General features: G+C 38.0%; 2 protein-coding genes across 39 annotated transcripts in view; one reads left to right on the top strand and one right to left on the bottom strand.

Annotated features, from left to right (window-relative positions):
• RIMS2 (regulating synaptic membrane exocytosis 2) overlaps window positions 1-12,440 on the bottom strand; it is a 570,663-nt gene that overhangs the window by 17,816 nt on the left and 540,407 nt on the right. Inside the window, exon 1 of one of the 38 annotated variants that reach the window (XM_036995675.2) lies at window positions 11,469-11,826. The exons of the other annotated variants lie outside the window; for them this stretch is intronic. Within the exon in view, the coding sequence (XP_036851570.1) occupies window positions 11,469-11,610 (142 nt within the window). The 5' untranslated portion in view covers window positions 11,611-11,826. Of the gene's footprint in view, window positions 1-11,468; window positions 11,827-12,440 lie in introns of those variants that run through there. 38 annotated transcript variants of the gene reach the window in all.
• The window catches only part of DPYS (dihydropyrimidinase), a 461,295-nt gene that overhangs the window by 193,608 nt on the left and 255,247 nt on the right, over window positions 1-12,440 (top strand). The window lies entirely within an intron of this gene.

The following is a 12,440-nucleotide window of genomic DNA, read 5'->3' as shown; positions in this document are numbered from 1 at the left end:
CCTGATCCTCATCTGTATAAGGACAGAAAACTATAGATCAGTATCTCCCATAAACACAGATGCAAAATCCTCAACAAAATATTAGCAAATAAAATCCAACAATGTATAAAAATAATTGTATGCCATGAAGAAGTGGGATTTATTCCAGCTATGCAACGCTGGTACAACACTGAAAATCAACTAATGTATCTATCACATCAACATGATAGAAAAGAAACAAATCACATGATCGCATCAACAGAGGTAGAAAAAGCACTTGACAAAATCCAACACCTACTCATGATAAAAACTCTCAGCAAATCAGGAATAGAAGACAACTTCCACAACTTGATAAAAAAAACCTTTAAAAAACTTACAGCTAATATCATCCTTAATAATGAGAAACTTGAAACTTTCCTACTAAGATCAGATACAAAGCAAGAATGTTCCTTCTCACACTCCTTTTAACTTTGTACTAGAAGTTCTAGCTAATGCAATTAGAGAAGAAAAGGAAATAAAAGGTATAGAGATTGAAAAGGAAGAAACAAAACTGTCTTTGTTTACAAAGGCCATAAATGTGTAGAAAATCTGAAAGAGCTGACATAAAAACTCCTGGAACTAATATATGAGTATATCCAGGTTGCAGTATACAAGTATAATATACAAAAAAACTATTGCTTTCCCTTAAACCAGCAATGAACAAATGGAATTTGAAATTAAAAACACAATACCATTCTCTCAAGGGACCCCAACGAGCCAAATCTACATAATAAACATTGTAATATTGTGATTTATAAGAGGAAAAAAACAAAAAAAAACCAAAAAACAAACCACAATACCATTTACATTAGGATACAAAAAATAAAATACTTAGGTATAAATCTAGCAAAATATGTATGAGATCTCAATGAGGAAAACTACAAAAATTATATGTAAAATCAAAGAACTAAATTAATGGATTTTTCCTGTTCATGGATAGGAAGACAATATTTTTGAGATTTCAGTTCTTCCCAAGTTGATCTCTGCATTCAAAGCAATCTTAATCAAAAGGCCAGCAAGTTATTTTGTAGATATCAAGAAATTAATTCTAAAGTTTATATGGAGAGTCCAAAGACCTAGAATAACCAACACAATATTAAACAGAAGAATAAAGCTGGAGGACTGATACTACCCAACTTCAAAACTTATAATGTTACAGTAATTAAGACAGAATAGTATTGGTGAAAGAACAGACAAATAAATTAATGGAACACAGCACAGGGCCCAGAAATAGATCTACATAAATAAAGTCAACTAATATTTGACAAAGAAACATAGGCAATACAATGGAGCAAAGATAGTCTCCTCAGCAAATGGTGCTGGAACAACTGGAGAGCCATGTGCATAAAAATGAATCTAGACACAGATATTACAACTTTCACAAAAATTAACACAAAATGAACTATAGACATAAATGTAAAATGCAAAATTATAAACCTCCTGGAAGATAACAGTGGAGAAAACCTAGATGACCTTGGATATGGTAATGACTTTTTGGATACCAATGGTATGACTCATGAAAGAAGGAATTGAAAAGCTGGACTTCATTAAAAATAAAAAGTTCTGCTCTTCAAAAAACACTGTCAGGAGAATGAGAAGACAAGCAACAGAATGGGAGAAAATATTTGCAAAAGAATATACAAAGAACTCTTGAAACTCAAATAAGAACAAATACCCTGATTAAAAGATGGTCCAAACACCCTAACAGACACTCACCAAAGAAAACACACAAATTCAAATAGGCATATGAAAAGGTGCCCCATATCATATGTCATCAGGAAAATGCAAACTAAAATGAAATGCCACTACCCACACATTAGAATGGACAAAATCTAGAACACTGTAAACACTAAATGCTGGCAAGCATGAGAAGCAATAGGAACTCTCATTCATTGATGGTGGGAATGTAAACTGGTATAGCCACTGTGGAAGACAGTTTGCTGGTTTCTCACAAAACAAAGGGGCCACGTCACAAGATCAGAACACACTGTTCCCACTGAGAGTGCCTATAATTATTAATCCTGATTTTAACAAGAAATAAAACCAGGTTTATGACTTTCACAGTGAGATCATTCAATTTTTAAAAAAATAAAAGTTAAGGTTTATCATTTTGGTATTCTTAACATATTTCAGTACAAGAAATTATAGCTCTCATTGTTATTCTTTTGGGACTTGTCATTTTTATGACAACTTTCTTGTTCCTACTAGATGTTGTTATAATGGCACTAATGGTGATCAAGTCAAAGCTTACTAGAAAATAATCAAGTCCTGATTCAAAGTCAAATTATTCAGAAAATTGATTCCCCCCAAATTTTGGCTTTTTTTTAAAAAAACTGAGCTATGCATCAGTCCACTGATATCTGTGCCTGCTTTTCTCTCACGAATGGACATGAAATGCCACCAACCTCTTAACTCTCAAGTTAGCCATTTTGAGATGGCATTTTGTGGGAAAAGCATGCCAATTTAGAATCAGATTATATGAGTTAAAATGCCCATTTGCCTTTTGTAAACTCTGGGCAGGTAGTAACTGCCTTTTTGAAGCTGAGTTCTTTCATGCAAACTTGAGATGATACTCAGCCTATGTTACAAGATACATTACATGTTGGGGTATTTAATGAACAGTGATGAATAAGGATCAGATACAATAATCTATGTTGAAGAATTTTGAAAACTGTAATATGCTATACAAATCCTATTTGAAAAAGTACTGGAATAACTGAGACAATCCTAAACTTACAGGAAGAAAACTATGCATGAATAAGTGGGGCTTTGCCATACATGGGGGAGAGCCTGCTGGCCAAACTGGATTGACAAGTTGCCTTCCCATCTAACCCATTGTTTTCAGATATCAGGTGGCTGCCATGAAGTTGAGGGCAAAGGAAGTGGGCAGGGCACAGAAACTAGAAACTAAAAGAACAGAATCTTGAGGCTTAAATTTTTACCCAATGAGGTATTTGATGGGATTGTTCATACCTGAAACTGAGTGGAATCAAACAGACTGTAAGCCTACAGTATTTCTAAAGGGCCTGTATAGAAAAAAATAGCCCCCGCACAAAAGTCTGTTTAGCCCTTCAGGTAACTACTGAGTTTCCTAATCTGCACTAGCAAGAAGCGAACTATGGAAACTATGAAGTCTCTTCAAGGCAGATCTTAGAGGCCAGGAGGAACAAAGGGCAAAAGAAACACTTTACAGAAAACAGACCCAAGGTTGCCCGATGAGTAAAACAAGAAATGTATTCTACTGTCAATCTTTGGCATTCTTTCTGAGTGGGATTTGATCATTCATATGGATGACTGACTGCTTTGTGTTTCTTATTCTGTCCTCTTGAAAATGAGAATTTTTATTTTGGTAATCCTTTTGCTACTGTACCATTTCAATTGGATATATTGGAGGAAGATAGCTTGTCCTTAGGTTTACAGGGCCTTAAGACATGACAGGCCACATCTAGGTATGAGGGAGAGGACTACACCCACTCAAAGATTCTGTATTCAACCTGCATGCAGTAAGTAGATAACATTTAAAGACTGTCTTTCTGGGGAGGAATTAACTATGTTCTATATGCAAAATTAGAGGGTGTATAGATATTTAGGTGGCCAATTTTCAGAAAAAGTTAAAATTAAGAGAGCCATGTTCTTTACCTGAAGCTTCTTTCATAGATTTTTTTTCCTTCCCTGTATGTTTATGCTTATTGAGCAAAGAGGAAAATAACCAAATAGAAAACTAAGATTATTAAAAAATTGGTAGTTAGGCTGAGATTAATGTTTTTTTCCCACTGGTAATTATTTTATGTAGATATTTGTTAATGTTTTTGTCTCACCAGCATTTTGAACCCTCTTCCCAGGTATGAGAAACAATCCATCCTTCAATTGTAGAAGCTAAAATTGTTAGGTCTCATTTTTCCAGTCTACCTGGCAATTAGGGCAATGAGCAAATGGCTGAGGTTCTGCTGATAAGACATCAGTGCCCCAAATGTTGGGACTGGAGCTATGGAAGCAAAGAAACCAAGACAGAACAGGTACCCATTTTAGTGAGGGTGGTAACCATGGTATCTAACTTCCAGGAGGTGTCCTAAGTAATATGCAGATTGAACGTCAAATGTTGATGACAGTGCAGGCTGTGATGTCTGTGCCAAGCAGCAGTGGAAGTTTGGTAGGACTAGCTCTCCAGTATGGTGTGGGGCAACTTTCCTAACCTCTAGCCCAGGATACACAGTCTTCCTAGAGATTCTGTGACTAATACCCCTTAGCAAATACCCACTTAAATTGCTAAAATCAGTTTCTAGGCACCCTAAATGGAACACATTGCATATAAATGTTTCATTTGCAATTTATATTAGAAACATATATATATATATAGTTTACATGGAGCTAAGTAAACCCAACTTTAATGTGTAGCACAAAGAACACGTCCCTTTCAAGCATTCTTATACCTACAAGAATGGAAATAGTTATTTAATTAATCTGGTCCCTTCTGGTGCTGATAGCTTCTTTCCATTCCATGATACGAACATAGAAACCAGCCAGATACTTACTCATTTATTCATTCACTACGTATTTGCTAAGTACTTACTTGGTATAAGGCACCATGGGAAATTAATAAATGTATGTAACTTCTGATTATATAATTCTTGATGATTTTACAATTTAGTAGGGGAGGTTAAGGTAGTAAGGAAGTAATGGCAATCCAAGGTAATATATTCTAAGTGCTATATGAGTGGTATTAAGTATCTAGAGTTGTGCTCCAATAGAACTTTGTGTGAATGATGGAAATGTTCTATAATTCCACACTGTCCAATAGGGTACTCACTAGCCATGCAGAACTGGTTTTTAATTTAATTTAATTTTGTTTTATTTATAATTAAAGAGATACATATGACCAGTGCTTCCCATATTGGACAGCACAGAATTAGAGGTGCAGAAAAAGGTAAAAATATTTTGAAATGGGTTTACAAGGGAATAATAACCATAATAACACTAGTTCCCAACATGTCTCCAAGATAAGCATTATTATATACAATTCACAAAAAAATGAGGAAACCAAAGTTCAAAGAAATTAAGTATCTTGCTTTTAGTTTGCACAACTAGGAAGAGGTAGAGCTGATATTGCAACCCAGGTCTAATTCTATGCCCATTCATCTTTTCTCTGCCTACAAAAGTTTATAGAGCTTCTAAAGACTTCATAGAATAGATCGGTTATGAGCTGAACTTTGAAGGGCAATTAGACATGATGTATGTAGATGAAAAATAGACTTGAACAAAAATGTGGAGGCCAGGAGCAAGAGGGAGGCTTAGTTTTACTGAATTACTTGGTTCCTAAAGGGCCTTGGAAGGCAGGGAAGCTAAATAGTATGTAAGAACCAGATTGTGAAAGACTTTGAATGTCAGGCTAAAGGCTTTATTTATTAGGAGATGGGAATTTACAGAAGTTTTTAGAGGAAGAGTAGTGTCAAGATCAAGATGATGTTTAAGAGAAATAAGACAGGGTCAATGAGGTTGGACTGGAGTGGGGAGAAGTAGAGAATAGGTTGGGAGACTCTCTGATGATTTCGAAGATGAGCTAACGCGGTGCCAGTGAGAAGGGAAAGGAGGAAAGAGAATAGAGAAAAGTTGGGAAGGAAGCATTTCCTCAGCACAAATTGCCAACTGGTGGCACATGTTTGGGCCACATTTGGTCAATAGGTATGTTTTGTTTGGCCTAAACAATGTTTACACTTTTTCATTTAGGTGTCAACATTTTAAAATTTAAAGGTTTTAAGTGAAATTTATAGCTTTCCTCTCAGGGAAAAAAAGGAAGAGTAAATCTGCCAACTCTAGGCTGATATTCAATTTGGCATCAACTGCCCAGAACTGAGTATGACCATTCCTTTTTGGATGGATAAGCTTTCTCCAGCTTTTCAGAGTCTTTGCTTTACCCTTTTGTTTTACATCTAGGCTGCTTCACTGATGTATGTTAACCTTCCTGGCCCCTGATTCACAGGGATAATAAAGGAACAACTGATTGCTGAAATAGCTAAAAAACATGGTCTTTTCACTGTAGTCCCATTAGGCAAAATCTAAATTGTAAGAAATACTATTTCAAAGCTAGAATTTATACTAGCATTATTATGTTAGCTTTTTCTTTAATTGTTCAATTATATGTACATCGCACTAGGTAAATCCCCCTCCTCTCCTATCAAACACCATTACAATATGAGATGAGACACACATATAGAATGGTCTTGTCTGGTCAATGATAAGGGCCCACTTAGGAACATCATAGAAGATTTACGGCAAATCAGAGACTTGGCAGCAACGGGATGCCGCCATTACAGCTCTGTAGTGGGTTTCCTTTGGGCATCATTCTGTACGAGATGTCGCCATGGAATAGCTCATCCCCATTTCTAGTTTTGAATTTAGTGAATCTGCTGAAGGATGAAAACAAAGTGGGGTTTACGTGACTTTTGTATGAAAGTTCTAAATTACTTTAAGGCTATGGTTTGGACAGTTAACAGTGAAAGATTCTGAATCACAGATTAAAAAGGTAATATGTGATGAGCACTCTGACTAGAACTGTTCTTTGTTTATTTTTTGGAATTCTAAAATGTTTCATTTTATCTTATCTGCCTAGAATGTAAATCTAACATAAAAATATTGTGCTATTATTGAATATGGTATGGACTTATTTATGAAATGATTTATTATACATAATCAACAATAATCTAGGAAAAGTAATATCCCAAGAGATACATATTTAGACTATAACTATCCATGTCTTGCCCCCAATATTGGCATTGTGAAGATGTGCAAAAACTAAGATCAATGAATTTTAAAAAGTCTAGATCACATATTATAATTTAAAAACAGGATAAATGGGTAGCAGTTATACTGATATTCAGCTTGAAAAGAATGGTAGACTATATACTGTCATTATTGATATTGACTGAATACCTACTGTGCTAGGCATGATATCTGTACTTAGGAGGATTACATTTAAGTCCATGGAGAATTTTTTATTCCAATGGAGTGTTAAGCTCCATTTTGATCAAACTGGACTGCTTATTAAGAATTAAGTGTGTTATGTACCATACACAAAGATAAGACCAAGATAATGTCTTTTATACTCTTCTTATGGATTCCATGGACTAGTGGGGGAGAATTAAATAGGTCTTTCTATTATGATCTCTTTAGTTTCCTTTATATTCATTCTTCATAGCTTCTCTATCACATGCAAAGAAACTTTTCTCAGTTATTCTGGTGATTTTTAAACTATTTCTGTTTCTTAGACGGTTTCTATAATTTAATTTCAAGCTAGTGGCATATAAAATAAGTTAAATTAATTCATTTATTCAGTTAGATAGCATTAAGTTGATAGGATCTCTTCTGTATGATTACCAAGCCATATTTTAACCAAAGAAGGCAGGCCATGAAAATCAAGCAAATCAAATTTATCACATATTATATGTGCATAACTGAACAAAAACCACGAGCCCAGAACCACTGACATTATGATGTACTCTGAAAGCCAGATCTACCAAGTATTAGGAGATGTACCATTTTTCTATATTATATGACCATAAATATTTACCCTGGGATCAATGGGTGGGAAGTTACAGGGTTGCTTCTCCTACTAAAAACGGCAACTTTTCCTTGAAGTGGTTCCTTCTTTCTTAGAATTATCTACAATGTTAAAAAATTCTACATACAGTAATACTCTACCTGAGGGAGGGAGACACAATGTTGGGGCCAACCACTCCATATAGTGAAGCTAAACCTTATCTCATTGGGGTCAATAAACATTATTTTAAACTGTTAAATAACATATAAGGTACTATTATTATTACTTTTTCTTAAAAAAAACTACTCAGATTTGGAGAATAGTGATATGAAATATATCCACGGACAAGGAGGCAAAAAAAACCCCAAAATAAAATAAAAAAGAACTGCAAGCATATCAAAAAGATGCTACAAAGACCAGCCAACAATCTTATTTTGCTGATGGGAATGCCCCTTTCATTGTCACTGAAGGCAGCCCTATTGAGATTTACAATTCACGGCCAACTTGTTGAACTTCTCTAAGTCCCAGTTTTCACTTGTGAAAAATGATGAGAATAGTAACTTCCTTGAAGAATTATCATGAAAGAGATGTGGCACATAGAAGGTGCTCAATAAACAGTAGCTATTATTATTGTATTTGGTTTTCAAGACCATAGCATATTACAAAAAACTGTTGTGTAATAATGAAGAAACAATATACATAGGATTAAGGATTGTAAACCCCAGAGCCAGATTGGAGGTTTAGATCCTGGCTCTACGTCTCACTAGCTGTGGGCTCCAGGCAAAATGTTTGCAGAGGTGTGCAGGAGGCATGTGAGAAACAGAGAGCTGTCACTGGCGCCAGATTCAGGTTGACCCTCACTTTCTCAGGACATCCTTGTCTAATCCCTAAATTAGCTTTCCTTATAATCTATTATTGCACTCTGTACTTTACTTTCCTAAAACCTGTCACAGCTTTAATTACATAACTACTTTATTAATATCGATCTCCATTAGACTGTAAGCTCTAAGAGGGTAGAAGTATATCCGTCTAATTCAGGAACTACCATACCTACTAACACATGCAATAGCCTCAGTAAATATTTTGAAAGAACAAAGAAATGAAAAGAATATGGCCTCTCAAACTTTTTGGCACTTCTTGTGTAGAATGGTAATGTCTGGGTATGCTGTACAAGAATAAAATGAGGACGTGGAACTGGAAGACAGAGTACATTTGAGATTACTAGCTATTGCATTATTTCTGAAGAGACAAAAAAAAAATACAAATAAAAAACAGCTTTAAAATCAGCCAGCCTTATGGAACTGATCAGTTAATTTAGTCAAATCACCTGATTAGTAGACTACTGTTCTCTTTAGACAAGTTGTTCTCAACCAGTGTGAAATCATCATTTGCAATGCATTTACTTGTCTTTACAAATTAGAATGGATTTCACAGTTACGACTATAATAACGTATTCCTGAGTGAGCTCATGAGCATGTGCTGCCAACCTGCACTTCACATGTTCTGTGTGGGCGTCCCATCAGAAAACAACTGCAGAGAGGCACTGCTCCAGACAGTGATTTCTGACTTTTACAACCCTGCGGAGTATACTGAAATAGCCTAAAAAGTGTCAGGACTCTAGGGTGGTTGGAGTATTGAAAAATCAAAGAAAAAATTATGATTTCTTCTCTTGGCTATAAAACAACTGTAACCCAGTGGAAAGACCCTCATTTACAGGGAGTGCCTACTCCCTAGTTACTTGTAGAGAACTATCCTTCATTTTAAAAAAGCTGGCTTCCTTATGAATATTTTTTGTCTTGGCAACTCTAGAAGCCATATTATGGGACAGAAATCTGTTCCAATTTCCCATATGTAGATGTAGGAATTTCCTTAAGGATTTGTCTGTATTGAGGCAAGGTTAAGTGAATGTACTTTAAATTTTGAAAAATTTTCATATTTACATAAGCTTTTCTTATTTCAGGAAGGCTTTTAGGATGGTATTTTGTAAACCCAACAATTCTAGTTATGACTTGAGAAGGAATGATCATCATTTATCTGAAGCAAACTTAAGGCTGAAGACTTGGTATAAAAATTAAAAGCTGAGAAATTAGTGTATAATCATGAGTTTTATTTAAATATGTATTTTCAGGCACCCCAGGATATGAGTTCTAGCCAACACTTACTAGGTATGTGATTGTGGCCAAGTGTATAATTAACCTGTCCATCGAATCACCCCTTCCCCTCATCTGGATCTGAAGATTTCACAGGCCAAGATTCCTGTTTCAAAGTTTTGCTTTTGCCTTTCCCTTTAATTTTTTGAGTATTTCTGTTCTTGATGCCAAATGCTAATAATAATGCAAATAATAATCTAGTATAGCCTGGAGTTGAGTGTATAGGTTGTATTGCTGGCTGCCTGGGTTCATATGCCAACTATTATCCACTAGCTGGGTGATGTTGGGCAAGTTTCTGAACCTCTCTCTGCCTCAGTTTCCTCATTTGTGAAGTGGGGATAATAAAAGCACTACCTCATAAGGTTGTTGTGGGCCTAAAAGTGTAAAAATGTGCCAAGTTCTTTAAACAGTATCTGGTTAATAATAAATACTGAAAGCTTTAGCTTTAATTATGATCATCCATTTACACAATTTGATTTTCCAGTTTCTAGACTTGTTTACATTTCCTGAGACTTTACACAATAGAAAACAAGTGAATTGTAAATGTACAAACAAGAACAGCAAAGGATTAATATGAAAATTAAGCCATGTTTATATAAGGAAGTATTAAACCTGTATTAATCTATAGCAAACTGATATTGCACCAATAAGCTAGAAGAAATACGAGTAGCTTCAACTAGTGAAGACCACTTTGCTTTGAAGACCATTTTCCAGACACTATTCATCCTCCATCTTCTACCTCCCTGGGAAAAGTAGGGAGAAAATTATTTCCACCTGTTCTTAGAGCTGGTTGTTTGTTCTAGATCAGGGCTCACTATAGATTTCCCAAGAGGTCACTGATTGTCATAGAATAAAAGCAAAATAAATATTATATACAATAAAAGAGTTAACATGAGATGCTAATTAATCTACACCAGATACATGAGTGAAGATGAACAGTTTGCAACTAACATATCAATAAATTAATATTTCAAAATTAATAGTATTTCAAATGTTGGGATGCTGTTGGCTGTCAATTCTTACTTTGACTTATGAATTACATTTTTAGTGTTACTTGTTCAAACTTATAGGAGAGTTCTTCATGAAGAAAATATATGTTGTATTATTCAAAACTTTATGAAGAACTTCAAACGACTTGCTGAAAAGTTAACAATAGTGAGTCCCCTTCCCCGTCTTTCTCATCAGCTTAATTGTAATGATCATCATTTATCGCTCAGACCGGCTGTCAGATTCACAGTATTGTGCCCTGTGAACAGGGCCAAGTGTCCTCAGCGCAAACCCACCTTTGGTACCGTCACCCTTTGACCTGTCCACTGAATCACCCCTTCCCCTCGTCCGGATCTTAGGATTTCAGAGGCTGAGATTCCTGTTTCAAAGTTGTGCTGCGGCCTTTCCCATTAATTTTTTGAGTAGTTCTGTCCTCGATGCCAAATGCTAATACTGCGACCGCGGGACGGAGCGGGGTGCACTGGCGCTGCCTTGCCTCCCACCAGCCTACAGCCTCATTCAACTTGGAAGCACTTGGTAATTCAACCTCACTACGAAGGCCGCTTCCCAAGCCAGCGCATGTGGAGCTCTCCCAAGAACCAGGGAACCCAACTTCTGGCTGGGCTGCGCGCTCTGGGGGTCCCTCGTCCCAGCAGTCCCAAGAGCAAAGGCGGGTAGGGGCACCACTGCCCGCCGAGTTCTCGCGCCCCGCGCCAACCCTCAACCACCGACTTCTCGGAGACGCGAGGGGTGAACAGAAACGCCAGCCAGAGGCTCACCTCCTTCGTCCTCCTCCAGGGAGTTCATGCAGGGGAAGTAGCCGGCCAGCGCCTCGAAGGAGGCGGTGAGGCTGCTCCGGCTCTGCGAGCGCTGCATGGAGCGCCCCGCAGCGCCGGCGCCCCCCAGGCCCTGCCGGCCCATCTTGGACGAAGACCCGCTTTTCCCGCGGTACAAGATGCGAGGCGTCTTGGCGGCTGGGGCGCGGCGACCGCAGCGTTTCGGGGGCCGGGATGGCGGCGCGGGTCCCCTGCCTCCCTGGACCGGCGGCCTGGACCTCCCCTCTGCTGGGGAGTCGCCACGAGGACGGGACGGCGGCGGCGGGCGGAGACGCGGCGGCTCGCAGGGCAAGACGGCGGTGTCGTCGGGAGGGAGCGGAGGATCCCGGGGCCGCGGCTGCCGGAGGGCGGCGCGCCCCGCTCGCTGGAGATGCTGCCGCGGCGGCGGCCCCGCCAATCAGCAACCAGAGGGGGGCGGCGGGCTGGCGGCTCCCGAGTGCGCTCCGCAGGTCGGGGGACTCGGACCCCGGGAGTCGCGCTCTTTGCTCCTCTCCCCGGCGCGGTCAAGGCCCGCGAACGGTGGTTAATTAGATGCAACACGCAGGGCAGCGCAGGTGGGTGACATGTCAGGCACACTTGGAGGTCACTTTCCCTTTCCTCAGTTTCACTTACAATTTGTTAACACTCAGGACATAATGACATTTTCTCCAAATCATAACACAAAGACTCCCTAATTTTTAACAGGTTCCACGAACGTCTAAAATTTAAGCTTTCTTTTACCTTCTTTTTTAATTAAAAATATAAAAAGTCAACAGAGGAGAAAAAAGGTTAAAAAAAATCGAGAGCCTGAAAAAGCACTGACACTGAAAAAGTACTATGCTGTTATCAACTTCGTTTTAACTTCAGAAATTTTTAATGCTTTCTTTGTCCACATGAAATAATCTGCTACCTGTTGCTAAGAATGCAGTGTAAGGC

The sequence above is a fragment of the Manis javanica genome, chromosome 2, assembly GCF_040802235.1.
Source record: "Manis javanica isolate MJ-LG chromosome 2, MJ_LKY, whole genome shotgun sequence".
NCBI classification, from domain to species: Eukaryota; Metazoa; Chordata; class Mammalia; order Pholidota; family Manidae; genus Manis; species Manis javanica.
Note: the sequence above shows the minus strand (reverse complement) of the source record. Positions and strands in the feature narration are given on the sequence as shown.